At 43.2% G+C, this 22,141-nt stretch overlaps 1 protein-coding gene and 1 long non-coding RNA gene across 5 annotated transcripts in view; one reads left to right on the top strand and one right to left on the bottom strand.

Moving 5' to 3' along the window:
* Window positions 1–2,916, bottom strand: part of LOC110540095 (uncharacterized) — a 123,567-nt gene extending 120,651 nt beyond the window's left edge. For all 4 annotated transcript variants that reach the window (XR_009590625.1, XR_009590624.1, XR_009590626.1 and 1 more), the window contains exon 1: window positions 2,726–2,916. This is a non-coding gene — a long non-coding RNA (uncharacterized LOC110540095). The remainder of the gene's footprint in view (window positions 1–2,725) is intronic.
* A 232-nt stretch (window positions 2,917–3,148) lies between these two features.
* Rragc (Ras related GTP binding C) lies at window positions 3,149–21,579 on the top strand. Its single transcript, XM_021626873.2, has 7 exons — window positions 3,149–3,382; window positions 5,410–5,613; window positions 6,511–6,710; window positions 9,761–9,875; window positions 10,513–10,655; window positions 14,174–14,322; window positions 20,130–21,579. The coding sequence occupies exons 1-7, from the start codon at window positions 3,149–3,151 to the stop codon at window positions 20,279–20,281; spliced, it is 1,197 nt and encodes a 398-aa protein (XP_021482548.2). The 3' UTR covers window positions 20,282–21,579.
* Window positions 21,580–22,141: the final 562 nt, after the last annotated feature.

Raw genomic sequence — 22,141 nt, 5'->3', positions numbered from 1 at the left:
TGCGTACCATTTATACTCCAAGGACACTTTAAAGTCTATTTTCAAGAACAGATACACTGTCCAGGTGCTAAATAAGTCTTTCTGAAATCCCTACTGTTATTCGGTAGTTACCAGGCATCTGAGAGATGCTGTCAAGCATGAATGCATTTTAAAGAATAATGATTAATAAGGAGAAGGGATGTGAAAACATGGCTGAGTTGTTCAGTGCGCTTGCCACCAGCTACAAAACTGAGTTCCTCAATCACACCAGCAGTATTTCTAGCATCAGTGATCATGTGGCCAGCAGGTACTATGCAGAACAGAGTAAACACGAAACATTTCCACTCTCAAAGTCCTATAGAACATTACTGTAAAGGTAGTGATTGAAGCAACCGAGGATAACAGGGAGCAGATAAGACTGTTTTTGGGGGTGTGGAACTCACTGTTACTTCAGGTTGAGAAGACGTTTGGTGCATAATGAAGACTTATTAGTAGAGGACTGTAATAGTAATGAAGCCTGTATTGGAAGGGCTGAATGGTAAGTAATGAATAGTAATGAAGACTGACAGTAGAAGGGCTGCTGTGAAGTGACTACTGCATTGTTCCAGTGTAGGCTTTGAGAAGTATGGCTGCTGCCTGTGATTACAGGCATGTGCTGCCAGGCCTAGGGTAGGTCGTGCTGCGGATGGAACCTAGGGTTTTGTGAAAACTAATCCAGCCTTCTACAGACTGAGCTACATCTCCAGCACCTTAATCAAGAAACTATACAATTTAATTTTATGTGTATGAATGTTTGGCCTGCATGTATATATGTGTACCATGTGTGTGCCTTGCATCCTTGGAGACCAGAAGAGGGTATTGGATCCCCTGACACTGGAGTTACAGGTAGTTGTGAGCCATCTGGGAGCTGGGACTGACTATGGATCAACTGCAACAGCACCAAGTGCTTTTAAACCGAGTCATTTCTTCAGCCCAGAATGAAATTTTAGACAGAACAAAGCTTTGGAGATGGCTCAGAAGGTAAAGCACTTGTTGCATAAATGTGAGGACTTGAGTTTGAATCCAGAACTCACATAAAGTTGGGCAGATTTGTGTCTGTAACCCCAGTGCTCCTGTCGTGAGATGGGACGTGGACAGGAGTCAGCCCAGAAATTTACAGGCTAGCTAGCTTTGCATAGGTAGTGCTGCTAAACAACAAAGAAACTGTCCCAGAAATCAAGTAGAAAGGTTAAGATATCTGAGGTTATCCTCTGACCTCTACTCATAGAGCACACCCAAAACTGTTAAACAGAACTTTTATCACAGCTACCCTTAAACTTGATTTCCTCTGACACAATAGTTGGTTCTCTGAATCCATGGAAGTAAGCCAACTGGATTGGAAGTATTTGAGGGAAAATTGTACTGAGCACATGTAGACTTTATTTTTGCCCTTATGCTATGCAAAAGTGTAACAAATGTTTACTTCCCCCTCCTTAAAAAAAAAAAAAAAGGGTCTCTAGCTTAGGCTATCAAGAACTTCATGTGAAGCACAGGCTGACTTCAAACTTACTGGGGGAAGCCTCTATCTGCCTTTAATATACTGGGATTTGCAGATTTTTGCCACAATGCCCTGGCTAAGACACCATTTCATTGTACTGATTATTATAATTAATGCAGAGATGATATAAAGTACATGTGCAAATAGCCAATATAAGGAACTTAACTGTCTTCTAGTCTGTTAATGGGATTAAGGGTGTCCTGAAAGCAGTCTCCCAGAGATGTTGAGGGACATATACATTTAAGTGCTTTCTACCTACTTACTAGATACTATAGACTTGATATTTTTTGGATGAGGTTGTGATGACCTCTGAGGATAGCCAGCCTTCAACTTCTAGATCAGGTAGAACCAAAGTGCCAGACCTACACGAGCTTACTTTTATCTCCACAATCAAGTCAATCTGAATCTGAGCAGGCTAGGTGGTAGAATTTGCCTAGCATGCCCAAAAGACCCAGAATTCCATTCGAAGCCCTGCAAACAACAGTCAACCTTGTAAGACCAGGACCCTTACCCGTACTCCTTTTAAGTGTACAGGGCTATACTGTAAAGTCAAATTTTCACTTCTGCAGTGCAAGACTTGAAAATTCTCCTTAAAGTTTTCTGAAATACACTTTGGAGCAAGCATTTGCCTTCATTATTTCTAATTCCTCTGGTCTCTAATCACAAGGCAGTCAAAGACGATGCAGTAAGTATTCAGTTGCTGGATGGGATGGTGGAAGCGCACTCTGACTAAGTGGGAACGAGGAAGCTGGAGTCCGTGGAATATAAACACAGCAGTATTCTATCAGCGATCTGCTTGCAGAAAGATATTTTGGTATGCTTGTATTTGTTTTCCTTATCGGGCTCCAGCTACCAGCTAGGGTAAGTTATCCCCGAGACTCTAACTGCCTTTTTCGCACATACCGCATCCATTGGTTCTGGACCGGTTCACACACGGTCTCTGGTGGACTTCCTCAACCAATTCCGGAGCATTCGTCTGTGCTCATGGCCTTCTCACGTAAGATCTGTACTGAGTCTACTTACACAGAGGTCCAATCTCTGTTAACCTTCAAGCACCTCGAGGGCAGGCAGGCAGGCAGGCAGGGGCAATTCAGTTTCAGTTTCCAGTGCCTTCCTGGTACCCAGGACCTGGCAGGCATCAATAAATACTGGCTGGGCAGCTGCAACCGGAGGGGGTGGGAGGGTGGGGGTGGGACAATGAATTCTTACCCAGACGCCCAGAAGCATCTTCCCTGCGGTACTCTTGGAGCCTGGAAGGAGGCGGGGAGCGGGGAGCAGCCCGGCGCGCACAGGGCAGGCCGAGGTGCGTGCGGGTTGCGCCCAAGGCGAAGGCCCTGAGCCCGACAAGAGGCGCGGCCGGGCCGATCTCCTCGTGACTCCTCCCCCCCCCTCAGCCACTGCTAGTCAGGTGATTCCGGGCACGTGATGCACACCACCTACCCTGCTGCTCTGGAGTGGCATCCAGGCCAGCCAATAAGGAGCCGGGAGTCGGCGGCAGCCCAATCTGAGCCGGGCTTAGGGGCGGACCAGCGGCGGCTGCTGCCGGGGGCGGTGGCAACAGCGGCGGCCTGGGGAGGCGGCGGCCTGGCCTGGCCTGGCCTGTCAGGGCGCGGGCGGCGGCGGTCCAGCACCATGTCCCTGCAGTACGGGGCGGAGGAGACGCCCCTGGCCGGCAGTTACGGCGCAGCCGACTCGTTCCCCAAGGACTTCGGCTACGGTGTGGAGGAGGAGGAAGAGGAGGCGGCGGCGGGTGGCGGCGGCGGCGCGGGGGCTGGCGGCGGGTGCGGCCCGGGCGGCGCTGACAGCTCCAAGCCAAGGATCCTGCTCATGGGGCTGCGGCGCAGCGGCAAGTCCTCCATCCAGAAGGTGAGCGTCCCGCGCCGGGCCTCCAGCCCTCGGTCTCGCTCCGGCGGCCGCCCGGGAGGCCCGAGAGGGTGGCGGCCTGGCGCTGCGTCCCAGCGCGCCGTCCACGCCTGCGAGCGCGGAGCCTGGGCGCGGTCCTCCCTGGAGTCCCCGACCTGGGCCTCCGCGTTCGACTCGGTCGGCCGAGGGCCGAGCGGGCCGAGGAGGCGACGCTGGCTGGAGGGAGGAGGCAGGTTCGGGGCACCGCCCTAGATCTCCGCCCTCCTGGTCGCAGCCCTGGTGGCACTGACGAAACCAACCCGTCCTCTCCGGTTCTCACGTGGAGAACTCGGTGAGCGTCCTCTCCTGCCGCGTCTCACTTAGGTGACTGGAGTTTTCAGGGGATCCCTCCCAAGCTCCGGGACGCAGCAGTTCCAGAAAGAGCTGTGGCAAAGACCTTTTGTTATCAGTCTGTTGGAGACTTCTGTAACATTTCTTTTTTGGGTGGGGGGCGGGCGGGGGTGGTTCCCCCTACTTTATTTTGTACTTGTCCTGTAATTGCAGTTACAGGTGACAGTCCCCTGTAACTGGTCACAAAGCTCTTTGGAGACAAAGTGTTTTGCAGGTTGACATCAGTGCATTTTTTTTTTCACCTTGTGTCTGTCAAGAACGAATAGAATGCCTGAGGCCTTTTATTTTTAGTGAACAGGGAAATACAGGCAGGGTTGACATCTTTTGTCAGCCGTTCCCATTACAGACAGAACATTATAATAAAACTGGTGTCAGAGATGCGTGGACTTTTTCTGTTTCCAATCTGATGCAAAGGTCCATCCAAAAAGAAATCTCTCTGGTATTTTGTAGAGGCGGTGTTTTAAAAAAGTAACGCCCCCCCTCCCCTGCATTTGCTAGACTACTGTTTTATTTATTGTCTCAAGTCTGTGTCAAAAGTTAGGCTCTTTGGGGGAAGGGGTGGGAAGTGCTTACACTTGAACACAGAGCCTTGTGTGTTGCTAGGTAAGAACTCCCACTGCAAAACCTGTGAGGACCTTTTCTCTCTTCCAGATTAACGCTGAAAGGCAAGTTTGCTGTTTGTTAGGATTGTATCAGGCAAGCTTTAAAACTACATCTCCAGCCCTGCTGTGGTTTTTGTTTTTGTCAGGTATCCCTCCCTTGAACTCCGTATGTATCCAAGACTTGGCTTTGAACTTCTGATTCTAAGTCTGCCTCAGTGCAGAGCTTACTGGTGTGATGGTCACCATGTTGGTTTTACTTGGTTGGAGGGTGAAGCCAGGGCTTTATGCACAGGTGCTCTGACCACACTAATCTCTGGCTCACTGCTGTGATGATTAGCAATTCTTTACCAGTGTCTTCAACATTTCTTTTCTCCTGGAGCTGCCACTTCCCTCTTCCCACATGCTTTTTCCTGCTTCCCACTCTGGACAGTTTTACCTACTCAGGATCCAATCAATTTTATTTTCAATATTGTTCCTTAGAGGCTAAGGCAGGCATTTGTGTTATTTTTTAATGAAAACAAAGTCTTAAACTTTATCTAGAATAGTTTCATGATCTTAAAGCAAGTTTTGACAAGTTTTAAATCTTTGACAAAACACAATAGAGCCTGGCAAGGTGGCACTGGAGGAGGCAGAGACAAGAAAATTGAATTTGGAGGTTAGTCTGGGCTACATAGCTAATACCCGTTATCACCCCCTCTCCCCCCAAAAAAAAACAATTACAGACACTGAGAATAAAAAAACAAACAAACAAACAAACAAACAAACACATGGAAACAGCCTGGGCAAGAGAAATGGTGGCAATAGAAGTAATGCAGTCAAAGTAGTAAAGAAAAATTCATCTTCAAAATGGACCCAGTGGAAGTTAACTTGATATCTTTTGTGAGAAATAGAAGAATAGTTCCAGTGATTTACCATCCAATTATTACCTTATTTATTTATTTTGTATCAAGGTAAAAAATTTAATGTTAGTGCCATGGGTTTTAAAATATAAATTCTGTAGTTAAATAGTCTTGAAGTTGTTTCTGTTTTTCTTAACAGGTGGTGTTTCATAAGATGTCACCCAATGAGACTCTCTTTTTGGAAAGTACCAACAAGATTTATAAAGACGACATTTCCAATAGCTCCTTTGTGAACTTCCAGATTTGGGATTTTCCTGGGCAGATGGACTTCTTTGATCCAACTTTTGACTATGAAATGATCTTCAGGGGGACAGGAGCATTGATATATGTCATTGATGCCCAGGTAGCTAGCCATGATGATGTATACTCTTCTCTGGTGGTGGAAAGATCTAGAAACAGGAAAGTTGTTTGTCTCCTTTGTCATATGCTTCTCTCTTTCCAAATGCTCCCCTGACCATATAAGACGGGCAACTGCAGAGGCACCTGTCGTTGTACAGTCCAGGCTCGGGTGCTCGGGAGACGTCATTCACATCCAGTCCCAGTTAATGAGCAGTGACCATTGGCTTCCTACTCTTACTGATTAATAGTAGATACTGCTGTACTTTATTATCTATTGCAGTGGGGACCCCAACCATTGAAGTGTCCTATCAGTGGCCACAATATCAGGAAAAACATGAGAAATGAATACTTACACTTTTCCTGATTTGCTTAGGTTGAATTTAATCTAGTAAGATGTGTGGCAGACAGTCAGGTGGGACTGTATCCCCTACCTTTCAGCCTGTCCTTTGTAAGTCAGAGCATTAGGAAAGCTCTGTGAGTGGTGCCGGCTCACAGTAGTGTGCACTTTCTCACACAGGATCTGAGTCTCTGCACAGTGTGGTGGGGCAGTTACTCCTGTTTACAGCGCTTGACTTGAGGTCAGGATGTAAGCAACATGCTTGGAGCCACACACCGGATCAGTGGCCCCGCTGGGGTTATTTTAACCGTTCCAATGGAAAGAAGTGTGCATCTTGACTTTCTTTTCTTTATAGTAATATTTGAAATTCAGGCATTGACTTGGTATTTGATTTTCTGTTAAACTGAAGAGCTATTTACTAGTTATATGTCAGCACATCTGAATATTTATGAGTAATTAGGATAACTGCTTTCTGTGGTTGGGGAAAGAGGTGGTTTGAGGCTTTCTTGTTACTTATGTTTTATAAGTTTTTTTTTGTTAAAAACATTTTGTTCTGACTTTCAGGATGACTACATGGAGGCTTTAACACGACTTCACATTACTGTTTCTAAAGCCTACAAAGTTAACCCAGACATGAATTTTGAGGTTTTTATTCACAAAGTTGATGGTCTGTCTGATGATCACAAAATAGAAACACAGAGGGACATTCATCAAAGGGCCAATGATGACCTTGCAGATGCTGGGCTGGAAAAGCTCCATCTTAGGTAACAACACGCTGTTTGATATGAGAGCTTATAAATGTATTCCCATCTCTGTCACTGCAAAACCAGACTTCTGTGATTGGTGTGCTCTGTCCCAATCCTGTAATAATTTTGATTTCTTCTTCGTTGAATTCTAAGCTGTTTTGTAAGCTTTGTGTTACTGAGAAGTTACTTTTCCCCTTTTTTCATTTTCCTGATGAGTGAAGTCATGTGAAGTGTTTCCATTGGCGCTTTTGCAAATTCATCTCAAGGGACTGGAGTCAGGCTGTTTCCTCATGGCAATGAGTCTGCTTTCGGACTTCTCCCCTCTTGGTTTCTTCACTTTTTAACCCCTATTGGCTTTGTGTAAGAAATGTGTCTTTCACTTTTTTTTGTGAAAGTTGAGTTTTAGTCTTTTCAGAGTCTCACATAGGAAGAGGCTTTTAAAGGTGAACATGTTCAAGTCTGGACTGACTCTAGTGTTTCTTAGCTTTGAAAAAAGTTTACTCTTAGAAGCTCTGAAGTTAGATAGATCTGTCTTCTGTATTTATATAGTGTTGCTGTCGAGTTGGAAGGACTGCTGGTTTACAGTTAAGTGTCAAGAACTTACCTTAAAGAACACATGCTAATTTGGATTAATAGTTATGTATTTTATGTATTTCTGTTCTAAAAGTGTCTGAGGAATGTTATATATCTTGTGATAATAGGAAGAAATAAGTATTTACAAGTCCATAAGAGCATGTCCACTTAATCATAAAAACAGCTTAAAGGGGAAGCAGAGAAGAGATACAAGTGTAATTTCTTTACCCCTGGCCTGTTACAAAAACTTCCTTCTATACTCAAGTGGGTTGTCCTAGCCCCAAGGTTCCCAGGGCCTTAGGCTGTAGAGTCTTTCAAGTAGTTTCTAGAAAACATAGGGGCAATCTCATTGACCTTCTAGGATTAATATTTTAAAACACAGGTAATTCATGCTTAATAAAGTTGAGAAAGTTGAGTCTTTATCAGAGTTGTATATGGTGTTGTACCTTTGGAATCCCAGCACTTGGGAAGCAGAGGCAGGAGGATCATTGCAAAGTTTAAGTCAGCCAACCAAGGCTACTTAGATTCTGTCATGAAAAAACAAAATAAATGTTTGTAAGGGTGAAAGTACCATCCATAAATCTATCAATCCTAAGGATCTGTTAATTTTTTTTCCATAAATTTTCAACCTGCTCCCATGTACTGTTGAGGAAACATTCTAATTCTCTCTACTGTCAGTTGTTGAGTGCTCCAGGACGTTTTATGGTTTCCCTTGTACTCAGAAGGGCTGTAAACCTAGCCTGTTAACCTCAGTATAATTTTCTATCAAGTATTTACTATTTATGTGCATTGAGGATTGAACCCAGGACTCTGCAAGCATTCTACCCTTGTGCTACCCCCAGCACATCCCAAACTTCTTTAGTACCAGCAGTTTGATGGATGAGGTACAATTTGCTTTTCCCTTTGTAGTAACTTAGCTTATGAACATGCTCTGAGCCCTGTGGGTTCTACCTGTCTATCTCCAGTTCACACAGGTTCTGAGGACCCTAACCTTGCTGAAGTTTTTGCCTAAAGGAAACACTGAAATCTTTCTTCCTTGCTAGTGTCAGGAGTCACGTGGCCTTCCCTGCTATGGTACCCTCACATCTAGAGTAGAACTCCTTCTTGATTAGGTTCTTAATTCAGTTTCTTGAAATTTTCTTGAAATTGTCTGTAAAGTATAAACACATATCCTCATTTCTGATGTGGTAACATGTACATAAAATACATCATGGAAATAATGTGCATGCCTGTAATTCTAGCACTTGGGGAAGCAGAAGCAGGCGGATCTCTGAGTTCAAGTCCAGCCTGGTCTACAAAGGGAGTTCCAGGACAGCCAGGGCTGTTGTTACACAAAGAAACCCTGTCTTGGAAAACAGAGAGAGAGTGCACACACAAACACACAGCCATATTCGTACATACATACATCGTGGATACAATTAAATGATGAAAAATGACCTCAAAAGAAAAAGCAGGTGGGCTTGTTCAGTGTTTAAGGGCCCCTCCCTCAAATTTGTGTTTAGTTAAATCTACATTTGATTTCTTGCTCTGATCCATTTAGAGGCTAACTCTTTTATATGTCTCCATCCTCCTTAGGCTAATTACCTAATCCTAAGCACCAGAGGTGGTTGTGGTTTTAGGGTGTTGTGGCCGCAGACTAGTTTTTTAACTCAGCAGATCCTTACGAACTTAGATTGAGAAGGACATGCTCACAGGAAATGTGTGGTGGAGTTTTAAGTACTTACCAGTGCTGTGGAGAGCAAATCATAGCACAAGGATAGCAAGTATAAGTTTACTACTTGTGTAGGCTAGTCAGGAAAGAACTTTCTCGAGAGGTGGGAGAGGAAATAATATGGTGTTACTATATAACCCTGGAGCTCTGCTATACAGATCAGGCTGGCCTCAAGCTCACAGAGATCCACCTGCCTCCTCCCAGGTGCTGGGATTATAGGCTTACACCACCATGGCTGTCAGGAAAGAACTTTTTGAGGTGACATTTTAGAAATGTGAATTGTATTATTTATTAAATAATACATTATTCTGCTGAGTATGGCGACAAAAATCTGTAATTCCGGCTTTACTCAGGGAGGTGGAAACTTGAGGATTAGAAATTTAGGGTCATTCTCAACTATATGGTGAGTTAGAGGCCAGCCTGGGCTCTGTGCTACCCTGTCTAAAAAAAAATGAATGAATGAATGAAATTAAATGACCATGTCGTTACCTAGAATTTTGATTCAGTTTTGTGCTTGGGAAGTAACTTTTAAAGGGTGGCTTGCAAAGGCTAATGTCACCCTTCATGTTTCTCTCTTGAAGAGCCTTTCTGGGTGTTCCCTCAGTTGCCCTCTGTGTAATGTAGCAAAAGCACAACCCTGTTGGGGAATGGTCTGTCAGAAATGATGTGGGTAGCAGACAGGGTACATTTGGATGTTAAGAAACTTGAAACTTAACTTAAGACATTATGACAGTAGTTACTGGACTTATTTTATGAAATAACCATCCTGTATTGTATTTTTCAGCTTTTATTTGACTAGCATCTATGACCACTCAATATTTGAAGCCTTCAGTAAGGTGGTACAGAAACTCATTCCACAACTGCCAACTTTGGAAAACCTATTAAATATCTTTATATCAGTAAGTAGATTATTTCCTTTAATTTAATTTCCAATTCTGCTGTTGTTAAAGTGTTTGCATTTACTTCTCCAAAAAAAGAGACTTGAAGATCAGTGACTCAACATGTAAGATAAATACTAACATATAGTTGGAGTTGTTATGTTCTGATTGTGTGTGTTTGTTTTAGGTAAAGTTCCCCATACTTCCCTGTGCATCTTCCTGAAGGTTGGGATGTGGCACGTGAAATGCCATAGAATCAGTTCTTAGCACTTCATACACACACAAGTAATGTGTTCTTGCTGGGTGTGGTGCTGTACACCGTAATCCCATCACACAAGAGGCGGAGATGGGGACTGAGCGCTCAGGGCAGCCTGAGATTCCTACCCAGGAAGACCCTGTCGTGCTAAAGCCTCCCAACCAAGCGTTATTTATTTTTGATATTTAAGTATACTTAAAAGATACGAAGGGTTGGGGTGAAATTCAGTGGTAGAAATTCATTTATTGAACCTTTCATTCAGTATCCCAGAACCATTTTTTTAAAAATGGAAAAATTACTTTTAAAATTAAGGTTGTTTTTCAGTAATTTAAGGTCTTTGGAAAATTGTATATTGTGATTCTTAAGAGAAACTGAACACTTACCCAATTTTGTTTTTCCAAGAATTCAGGTATTGAAAAAGCTTTTCTCTTTGATGTTGTCAGCAAAATCTACATTGCAACAGACAGCTCCCCTGTGGATATGCAGTCTTACGAACTTTGCTGTGACATGATTGATGTTGTAATTGATGTGTCTTGTATATATGGGTAAGTGCTTACACATTTCTGCCAGATCCCAGATAGGTGGAAAACTTACCTAATTCCTACCTCTGGCTTATACTGAATAAAATGAGATTTTTTTTTTAAATTTTATTTTATTTTATTTTATTTTTTTAATTTTTCATCAATTACACTTTATTCATTCTGCATCCCCCCATAAGCCCCTCCCTCCTCCCCTCCCAATCTCACCCTCCCTCTTCCCTCTGCATGCATGCCACTCCCCAAGTCCACTGATAGGAGAGGTTCTCCTCTCCTTTCTGATCTTAGTCTATCAGTTCACATCAAAAGTGGCTGCATTGTCCTCTACTATGGCCTGGTAAGGCTGCTCCCCCCCAGGGGGAGGTGATCAAAGAGCAGGCCAATCAGTAAAATGAGATTTTAAAAAAAAATTACATTTATTTACTTACTGTGTATGTGAGTATAAGTGTGTAGGTGTGCATGTTATGCCAGCTGTGTTGTGGTCAGAGAGACAGCTCTTGGGAGTTGATTCTTTCCACTTATGTGGGTCTGGGTGATTACTCAGGTTGTCAGGGTGGGTGGCAAGCACCCTTACCCACTGAGCCATCTCACCAGCCTGCAGTGAGATTGTTTAGAACATGTGTGTCACCTTAGAACATGATGTCTTTGTAAGCTGGACCTTCAGTGAGGATTGCAGAGAACAATTGGAAAGTCTCTGTACTGGGGGAGAGTTTGTACTATCTTTTCTCTCCTGGGTCTTGGCAAGGTTTAAACAAGCAAACAAACAAACAAATCCAACAAAATTAATTTATTTAAAATGATCTGGGGACCAGGTGTGGAGACAGAGGCAGAGAGGCAGACAGGTCTCTGAGCTTGAGGCCATCCTAGTCTACATAGTGAATTCCAGGCTAGCCAGGGCTACAGAATGAGACACTGTCTCAAACTGTCCCCAAGATGGTCAGAACAGCCAAGTGAGGTTGCTTATCTGTAGAATTTCAATGCTTGGGAGAATCAGAAGTTGAAGGCCAGTCCCATCTAACCAAACAACAATAAATAAAGCACACTAAAATTAGTCTGAATAAATAAATGCCCCTGCCTATGTTAAACTCAGGTTTCATGGAATGGGGGACTTTTGGTTTTTGTTTTGATTTGGTTTCATTATGTAGTCTTGACTGGCCTAGAACTTGGCTATGTACATCATGCTGGCCTTGAACTCATACCTTTCCCTCTTGAGTGCTGAGACTAATCCTCCTGTCTCCACCTACCAAGGGCTAGGATTACAGGTGTCTATTACCACACCTGGTTTTATGTGGTACTGGGGATAGAAGCCAGCTGCATCCCCAATTCAAGTTGCTTAAAAATCTTCATAGAGTTTTGACCCAAAACAAAAATAAACAAACAAAAAGCCTTTAAGTTTTGAATCTACTTTTTAAGGTCATTAGTATATTTTATTCTTAGCTTTATTAACCATCAAAATCTGTTTAATCTCCAGGCATAAATAGCTATCTAGATGTTTCTCTTATTCTTTCTGCCCCTTATAGCCTTGCATTTGCCAAGCAAGTAAGTGCTTACAGAGCTGTGTCCCTAGCCAAGAATGTGCCTTTAATTTTTTTTAATTAAAAAGATTGCTTGTGTGTGTGCATGCACGTGCACGTGTGTACACACGTGTGCGTGTACACATGTGTGCGTGTGTGTTTGATGTGTGTGTTTAGGGTGGTGCGCACCATGGCATATATATGGAAATCAAAGGACAACTCTTTTACTTGTCTTCTTTCATCTTTATGTGGGTTCTGGGGATTGAACTCAGTTCACAAGCTTGTGTGACATAGTGTTCTCATGGTTGGGTCTGACTTGATGTCATGTGGCTCAGCACTTGAAAAAAAGGAGACGTCCAGTCACTGACGTCCATGTATGTCTGTGTTGCTTGTCAGCTGGTGCCTGCTCTCACTTCCCAAGTGGCACGGAATAGGCTCTCCTTGACCTCTGGCTATCAGCTGACAGTGCAGAGCACTTGCATTTCCTTTTCCATCAGGAGGAAGCAGGATTTTTTTAATACTTGTAAAGCATATTGCTCACACTTCCTTACTGCTGTGACACTGGAAACTGCTTGGGATTGAATTAAAACCCTAAGTTTGAGCCCAGACCTTGCCAGACATCTTTTTACTTTTTATAAGTTAGAGTTTTACAACTTTATGGGCATAGTTTTCTTACTTGTATGTAGATAACTATGTTTTGCTTTCCCTAACCGCCCTATGCCCCTCCCTGCCCAAGTTAAAATAGTTAAATAGGGAATAGTAACAATTCTTCTCTGCGTTGTGGAGATCAATGTATGAAAAGCTGAGCTGTAAGATTTAGAGCAGTTTAAAAAAAATAAGCTCTCCTTCATGAAAAGACAAGAGAAAACAGGGAAACATTGTTTCTTGCCAGATTCTTGATGGTAGCATTTACTTTTTAGTATGCTTCCTTCACTTTTTCTTAAAACAGTGTTTTGGAATTGCTCTTTCTCCCTGAATTCTCAGTTCTCTTCTCTCAGACTCTTGAGTGCTGGTGCCTTTCACCCTCCTTTGGAAGGCTAATACTTCTTTTAAGCTTTATACTGTGTATTATGAGTATGTGTCTATGTGCCTATGTGACTTTATGTGCATCATGTATAAGAAGCCCTTGATGGCCAGTAAGCTTATTAGCACATTGCTGAAAGTGGAGGACAGGGTTCTGAGCTGTCTGATAAATATGCACTGGGAACAAAACCTTGGTCCTCTATAAGAACAGTAAGTGCTGTGAGGGCCATCTTCTCAGCCCCCAAACACCTCTACCAAAGAGGCAGTTTTGGCAGCCCTTCAGTTCCATGCAGGTGCATGCATGTTGTGTACCACATGTGAGGTCAGAGAACAACTTGCAGGTCATTTGTGTGTTTCCACTTGTGGATTAAACTCCAGTTGTCATACTTGGCTACATACTCCCTTACCTGACAAGCTACCTCGCCAGCCCTCAAACTCTGTTTAAAAGTTTAAGTTGTTGTTTTTTTTAACATAATTCCTACCTCTCTCTGCCTGAGACTGATATGTAGACTATGAATTTCCTTGATTTTTATTTATTGATATATTTTTAGTAAGGAAACAATAAAAGATGTCTGCGAAAAGGTATGATTGGTTTGGCATGTGTAATATATCCTGCAGTGGTTCACTGAGTTGGTGGTCATGTAGCTTGAGAGAAGTGGGGAGAGAAGGCCCTCAGCTGAGCTTCAGAGCACAGTCAGGGCTGTGAGTGGCCTGGCCAACATGGCGTTGGGAATGTCAGTGGTTTACAGCTACATCATTGTCACCTTTGTCTCCAAACGCTTTATTGCAGTAGTGATGGAGGGACATGCAGAGCATTGCTATTGAAGCTCTAGAGTGTGTTTGCGAATTTTACCTCTAAGTGATGACTGTCCCAGGGTACTTCAGGTAGTACTGTTCTCAAAAGACATGTGGGATCAGGTGGGAGGGTTTGCTCCTGTAAAAAATGCCTAGCTGGGAAACTTGTAACAAGTGGTGCTTTCTTTTAAATAGATTAAAAGAAGATGGAAGTGGAAGTGCTTATGACAAAGAATCGATGGCCATTATCAAGCTGAATAATACAACTGTCCTTTATTTAAAGGAAGTCACTAAATTTTTGGCACTGGTTTGCATTCTTAGGGAAGAGAGCTTTGAACGAAAAGGTAATGAAGATTTTTTTTTTAAAGCTGCTTGCATTTATTATTCATGGTTTAAATTTCATTCCTTTTTTATTTTTTTACTCTGTGTGTCTGTATGTGCGTGTATCTGTACATGTATGGGACTGAATGTATGTCTGTGTACCATATGCATGAAGTGCCAGGGGAGGCCAGAAGAAGGCATTGGATCCCCTGGAATTGTAGTTATAGAGCATTGTGACTCATCATTTAAACAAACAAACAAAAAAATGGGCAATGATGACACATGCCTTTGCCTCTAATCCCAGCATTTGAGAAGTAGAGGCACTTCTGTGACTTTGAGGCTAGCCTGGTCTACAGAGTTCCAGGACAGCTGGGACTACACAGAGAAACCCTGTTTTGGAAAACAAAAACAAACAAAAAAAGGAGACTTACTTACTATTTTATATGTGTGTCTGAGTGTATGTGTGTATACCACATGGGTATAGGAGCCTGAGGAGACCAGAAGAAAGTATTGGATTCTCTGGAGCACTAGAACTATAGTTGGTTTTGACCCACCATTGGGTGCTGGCAACCAAACCTGGGTCCTCTGCAAAAGCAGCAAACACTCTTTAATTTCTTTCTTTCTTTCTTTCCTTCTTCCTTTCTTTCTTTCTTTCTTTCTTTCTTTCTTTCTTTCTTTCTTTCTTTCTTTCTTTCTTTCTTTCTTTCTCTCTTTCTCTCTCTCTCTCTCTTTCTCCTTCCTTCCTTCCTTCCTTCCTTCCTTCCTTCCTTCCTTCCTTCCTTCCTGCCTGCCTGCCTGCCTGCCTGCCTGCCTGCCTGCCTGCCTTCCTTCCTTCCTTCCTTCCTTCCTTCCTTCCTTCCTTCCTTCCTTCCTTTCCTTCTTCCTTCCTCTTTCTTTCTTTCTCTTAATATTATTTTATGTGTATAAATTTTTTTTTCTTGCATGTATGTCTGTGTGCCACTTATTTGCAATGCCCACAAAAGCCAGAAGAAGATGTCAGATGCCCTGGAACTGGAGTTATAGACAATTATGAGCCACCATGTAGGTGCTGAAAATCAAATCATGACCCTCTAGAAAAGCAGCCAGAACTTTTAATCACTGAGCCATGTCTCTAGCCTAAAGAGCTGTTCTTTTGTTGTTGGTTTGGTTTGGTTTTGAGACAGGGTCTCTTTCATGTAGTACTTGCTGTGTAGACCTCATAGAAATCTGTCTGCCTCCTGGATGCTGGGATTAAAGCTGTGGGCCACCACACCTAGCTAACATGCTGGGGTTTTTTGTTTGTTTTTTGATTGATTGTTGTTGTTGTTTTGTTTTTTAGGCAGGGTTTCTCTGTGTAGCCTTGACTGTCCCTGTATTCACTTTTTAGATCAGGCTGAAGTGCCAGGGGAGGCCAGAACTTCAAGTTTGGCCTTGAACTCATAGAGATCTGCCTGCCTCTGCCTCCCTGAGTACTGGGATTACAGGCATGTGCCACTGTATTCAGCTTAAAATGCTGTTCTTATGTTACATTTTTGTGATGATTTCTTAGGTTCTTGAAAACACCACTGTACCATAATACTAACGGCTGTCTTATAAGCCAACTTAAATACATCTGTATCTTCTGTCTATATGTAGCTTAGACATTCTCTTTCCTTTTAATCGTGTGCTTTTAAATCATTTTTTAAAATCTCCTTCCCCTTTCCTCCTTATATTTTTGTTGGCTCTTCTTGCATTTAGTTTGTTTTTGGTCTGAGCCAGTCTATAGCTATTGCCTTGGCTGCAAGAGCCTTTCTCATTCTGTAGGCTCTTTAGTCTTCTGGATCATGTGACTGTCAGTCATTCCTTGATCACAACATTCTTCTCTAGATCACCCTGTATATTTTTTTGTCTCCTATTTCCTTCTGGCTAGTTTTTTTTTTTTTTTTTTCTAATCTCATGTTCTTTAGAGTCTAGTCTTTCTGCTTGCTGTTTTACTCTTTACATCAGCTCCTCCAGTTCATGGCTTGGGATTTTGTTCTCTCCTACTGTGGGTTCCAAGGATTGAATTTTGGTTGTTAGGCTTACGTGGGAATGCTTTTGAGCTGGGCAGGCAGTGGTAGCCTAGTGCTCAGAAGGCAGAGGCAGGCAGATCTCTTCAGTTGAGGCCAGCCTGGTCTACAGAGTGAGTTCCAGGACAGCCAAGGCTATACAGAAAAATCCTGTCTCAAAAAAACCAAAAACAAAAAAGTGCTTTTGCCCATGAAGCTAGCTCTCTCCAGCTGTAGTTTAAGGCTTGGGTTAATTAGTTTGTGACTGAAAAATTTACACCTGCAAATATCTCAGGAGTGCATGTTCTAGTACCGTATTTAGAGATTATTGGTGAGGTATCTTTGCTTCAGTATTTGCCTGGTGTTCTGGCCATTGTGGACAATCATCATTCTTAATGATGACCATTCTTCTCTAATCTTTTCACCTCTGACTCTTTCCTTCCCTGCTTTTGTCACAAGTTATACCCTTTTTCTTACGTTTAAACTTTGATGTCTTGCCATCAAAGGTAATTGGTGTTTTGTTTTTTTTCAGAACAGGGTTTCTCTGTGTATAGTCTTGACTGTCCTGGACTCACTTTGTGGACCAGGCATGAACTCATAGCAATCTGCCTGCCTCTGCCTTCCAAGTGCTAGGATCAAAGGCATGTGCCACCACCAACCAGTTTTGGTAATTGCTGTTTTTAAGATGCCTTTGTATATTGGTCCATAGATGGGATTTCATGTTCTCTTTTCATTCCTCTGCGTTGCTCACGTTGAATTTTTATTAACTCTTACTATATATTCCTGAAACACATTCCTCGTGGGTTTTTTCCATTTCTTTCTGTAATGGCTGCAGCCGGAGCCCACATCCCTGCATACCTGTGTTCCTACAATAGCCTGCAGCAGAGTACTGTACTATCACTGCTGCGCTGGGCGATTTATATTTGAAGATCTCTGCTGCGTGCTGTGTCTTGCCATATGCAGCAGTCAACAAGAGGTCTTGTCTCCAGGTAGAAGTCAAAGCAGCAGAGAATACACACTCAAAGCTGTCCCTGGTCACACATAGACTATGGCAAGTATACACCTGCACTCATGCTCACATTCACACACTCACATGTTCAGACACAGATAAAAAAAATCCCATTCTTTCACCTGAGCCTTAAAAGAAATATTTCATATATAATATTTTTTCCTATTAAATAAAACATGTGTGTTTATTTTTGACCATAAGAGCCAGTGTGAAGTCTGGAGAGGTAGATGAGTGGTTAAGATCACTCCCTGCTCTTCCAGATGATCATAGCAGCCCTGTGGGGTGACTCACAACCACCTGTAACTGTCGCTCCAGGATCTAATGCCTCCTGGCCTCTGTGGGCACTGCCCTGAGGTACATACGCCCACATAGACACATAGTTAAGAAAAGAGTTGACATGACATACAACTGCAGTCTTGTGTATATTTCTCCTGGTATACATATTTTTTTGTGCTATGTATTTTTCCAATGCATAATTTAGTCTTTGGCTTCATGTCTACCCATAAATAATGTGCAGGTGATGCTGAATTGAAGTTAGTTTTTGCAACATGCACGTTTCTCCTTGTTCAGGGTTATTTTTGAGATTTTTTTTCCACTGCTGCATATGGGTTGTATACTGAACTTTGTTTTTGTTGCTGGACATTCAGATTATTTCAAAGATATAACTAATTTTGTGACAAATACCTATGAATAAGCTGTGTATAATGTCTTGTATCTTTAGTTCCAACACTTGAAAGGCAGAGGCAGGAGGATGTTATATGTTTGACGCTGTCTAGGTGTCTTAGGGTTTCTGTTGCTGTGACCAGATACCAGGACCATACCCTTTCCAACCCTTGGAGAGGAAAGGGTTTCGGCTTGCAGTTCCTGCCACAGTCCACCCATCACTGAGTGCAGCTCCCTGAGGGTGGGAACTCAAACAGGGCATGATCCTGGCAGCACGAGCTCATGCAGAGGCCATGGAAGGGTGCTGCTTACTGGCTTGTTCTCTATGGCTTGGTCAGCCCCCTTTCTTATAGAACCTAGGACCACCTACCATCCCAGGGTTGGCACCACCTACAAAGGCTGGGCCTTCCCCATAGTAACCATCAATCAAGAAAGTACTCTACATACTTGTCTACAGGCCAGTTCTGTGGTGCATTTTCTTGATAGAGTCCTTTCCAGATGACCCACCTTGTATTAAATTGACCCAATACAAGTTGCCATCTCAAACAAAACAAAATGGGCTGGAGATGTGGCTCTATGTTAGAGTGCCTGTATGGCGTGCAGGAGGCTCTGGGTTCATAACCCAGCACCACATAACTGAGTGTAGTGTTACAGACCTATAACCCCAGCACTTGGGACGTGGAGGCAGGATCAGGAGTTTAAGGTCATCCTTGGCTACTTAATGGATTTGAGGCCAGACTGGGCTGCGTGAGAGACTGCTTCAAAAAATGAACAAATAGTAACAGCAACAAGCCCCAAGCTGAAGCCAATGCCCATGAACAGATTTGCTTTGCATGTGTGTCACCTGTATCTAGCGTGTGTATGCAAGAATGGGGTATAGAATAGATGCATTAACAAAGGACTCTCCCAAGTGGCTTTCCCTGTTTCACCCCTCATAGCACTGTGAATGTTCTCATCCTGTTGTCTCCTTGATAATGCTTGATTCTCAGTCTGTAGGTGTGAAATGGTAACCATCTCATTTTTACAGATTTAATTGATAATTAAGACAGGTATTTTTATAGCAAAGTAACTATTTGTGGACATTCAGTTTTCTTCAGTAACTTGTTTTTTATTTTATAATTTAGTAACATTTAATTTTTCTGTGTGTATGTGTACACATATACAAAAATACAAGAACTTACTGAAATCCAGCTAGTATACTCAAAGTGCCGCTTCATCCCTGAAGTTTTCATTGCCAACTTTGCCCTGCCTGCATTTAGCTCTCCTTTCTTTCCAATTTCTAGTTAGTTGGCAGATTGTTTGTGTGTGTGTGTGTGTGTGTGTGTGTGTGTGTGTGAGTTTTGGCTTTCTGCCCCAGCTAGCATATGCTTGAAAGTGTGGACCTGATGTTGCTACTTTTGACACATTACATCAGCTCTTAATGCTGTCAATAAGTGTTCAAAGACTTATCAATTCTGTTATAAATTACTGAACGGTCACATGATGATTAGGCCACACAGTGCTTTTTGGTGTTTGATGTGGACAAGTACAGGAGGGGCGGTCTTGTTATGCCAGTGGGTATAGATGGTTCTTAGGATTGGAGAGCTTGCTATCCAGTTTGGGCATTTCATAATTTCAAGCCAAGTGCTTGTATCCAGGCCAGGGGAGGCTGGGAAGTAGACTTTTTAAAGCTCAGTATCAGCTGCTCTCTCAGAATTGGGGTTCTACATATAAAGGTGAAGGGGGACAATGACAATCTGCTCTCTCTGTCACAAGAGGAACTTCTGTTCACCCAAAGTCTCCAGTGGATGTTCAGTTCCTAAAACAGATAGAGAGGAAGTGTCCCCTCTCTAAGATGGGCCAGGCTGCGGGAGCACTGCAGAGCTTACACCAGTGCTGCCTGCCTCCTTCCTGCAGACCTCACTAGCTGCTCTACAGGGCAGTTTGGCAGTAGAAAGAATGCTGCCCTGATTTCAGGTTTTATTAACATGTTCATTTCCCCATTTGATTTGTTTGATTACCAGCCCTCCTGTCCACTCCTGTCCTAGAGGAAAAGTGTTAGCTGCTGGGTTCTTGCTTTATCATGATTGCAGTGTGGAGAATTTCAGATAGTGGGGAGGAGCTTCACAGTTGACATTAAGTAGACAGGTTCTTTTTTCTTTCTCTCTCTCAGGTTTGATAGACTACAACTTCCACTGTTTCCGAAAAGCTATCCATGAGGTGTTTGAGGTGGGTGTGACTTCTCACAGAAGCTGCAGTCACCAGACCAGTGCCCCAAGCTTGAAAGCATTGGCACACAATGGCACGCCTCGGAATGCCATCTAGTCTGAATCTCAGCGGTGGAGGCTCAGTGCCGGTTCACTCCTCACTCCAGGGTCAGGTGCCATGTGCTACAGGACACGCGAGCTGCTGCCTGTGGGAGTCTGGAGACAGCGGTGGAACTTCTCGTTGCTGAAAGCCCTTCAGCCGACTGTGTTCAACTGATGAAGCTACTATCTCTTTAAAGTACAGCACAAAAGAGTTTTAGAGACCTCAGAGATCAGTGTGTCTTTCTCCTCTTTTGAGTCCTACTTTAAATAGATGGAATATTTTGGACCTGGAGAGGATACCAGTTTTCCATCTTTACCAGTGAATGTTGCTGTCAATTCCAGCCTAAAACAGTAGGAAAACTGAGTTTTATATGCTTCCCTTAGGCTTTCACTTGAGTAGTGTCTAAAGACCTTGCTTTGCTTACGTTCTAACACTGCCTCTCAGAGCTCAGATCTCACTGTACCTCTAAGTCCTTGGAAGTGCATTAGCTTGCTGACTCAGAAGACTCAGCAAAGGATGTTTCTGTGTTTGTCCTGAAGAAAAGAGGAAGTTTCTGTGTGACATCAGGGAGAGCCAGGCTGCATCAGTTCCCTGGATGTGTTGAGGAAAAAACTTCGAAACTGAAGATATTTTCCACACCTGTGGTTTGGGTAGCAGATGGATGCGCTCTCCTCATTTGATCATGATCATGCACAATGTAACAAAGGGAATTTAAGACAGAAAGGCTTCCCCACAGTCCCTCACAGTGAGGGGACAAACTCATTATGTCACTGTACTTAGCTCACTTTTCTTTAATCTTGATGCCATGCCTTTTATTCTATGCTATGTAGGCTCTTTAAGAATTGTTTTTGACCACAGGTGACCCAAAGGTTCTGGTGGACTGTCCACTGTGGGTTGGAGGAAGCGTGCGGTGGTGCAGCGTGTGCTACTTTACATACTGTCTGTGGTCTTCTGGCACCAAGTGCCAGCTGTGGTCTTTCCTTTGCCTGGGATATGAATTCATAATTGTTTCTCTTGTTCATGGCTGATACCCTTCCCGTTGATTTAGACTTAGACATTTTCTTTACTGCACATGCCCAGTAGTCACATTCCAAAGCCACTGGGCCACTTTAGTGCATCAGTGCCGCTGTTGAGTGACATGTACTCAGGTCTGTAACCTAGCAGTGAGACTTGAAGTGCTTCCTGCAGATGACTGACTGTTGAGTATTTACATGGACCATGGTGATATCCAAAGGAAAAATGCTTTTATATTTATAGATTATTTCATTGAAGTATATGTAAAATGGGTATCAATAAATGTATTTACTCCAAAATCAGTTTTCTGTGCTGTGGTCAGACGGGTGGTTCTGTCGGCTCACGTCCTCTGCTGCTGTGTACAGTCAACCCTTCCTTCCGTTCAGCACTTCTGCTTTTGCCTTGATGCCATTTTCATGGCTTGTTTCTGCTGTGGAGCAGGATGGGTAGGCTCAGGTGAGAGCGTGTTTGGATTTGGGGTTTTAGATCACCAGACCTCACTGGTGGTGGGGAATGTCCAGAGCCTGGCATGACTTGCACAGTGCATCCAAGCAGGGGAGTGAGGAGACTGTAAGGTAGAGAGGAGTAGGCATGGTGGGTGAGAGGGCTTAGTTGGTAAAAGTGCTTACCACCAAGCCTGAGTTCAGTCCCCAGGATCTACATGGTAGAAGGAAAGAACAGACTCATGTAGTTGTCTTTTGACTGTCACATATACACTAGCTCATGTGTGCTCCTACCCCCTAGCACACAATAAATGTAAAAGAACTAAGTTTCCTAGGTACTCAGTATTGACCTTTGGATTTCAGTGTTTACGTTAGGTCGAGTCTAAGCTGACTGAAGAAATAATTCATTAACTTACCC

This window comes from Meriones unguiculatus, chromosome 3, assembly GCF_030254825.1.
Source record: "Meriones unguiculatus strain TT.TT164.6M chromosome 3, Bangor_MerUng_6.1, whole genome shotgun sequence".
Lineage (NCBI taxonomy): Eukaryota > Metazoa > Chordata > Mammalia > Rodentia > Muridae > Meriones > Meriones unguiculatus.
This window is presented reverse-complemented; position numbering and strand designations above follow the sequence as displayed.

Coding starts and splice junctions, on each gene's coding strand:
- Rragc (XM_021626873.2), top strand. CDS start 3,149: ATGTCCCTGCAGTACGGGGCGGAGGAGACGCCCCTGGCCGGCAGTTAC. Junction 5,614..6,510: donor TATATGTCATTGATGCCCAG/GTAGCTAGCCAT, acceptor TCTGACTTTCAG/GATGACTACATGGAGGCTTT. Junction 9,876..10,512: donor TATTAAATATCTTTATATCA/GTAAGTAGATTA, acceptor TGTTTTTCCAAG/AATTCAGGTATTGAAAAAGC.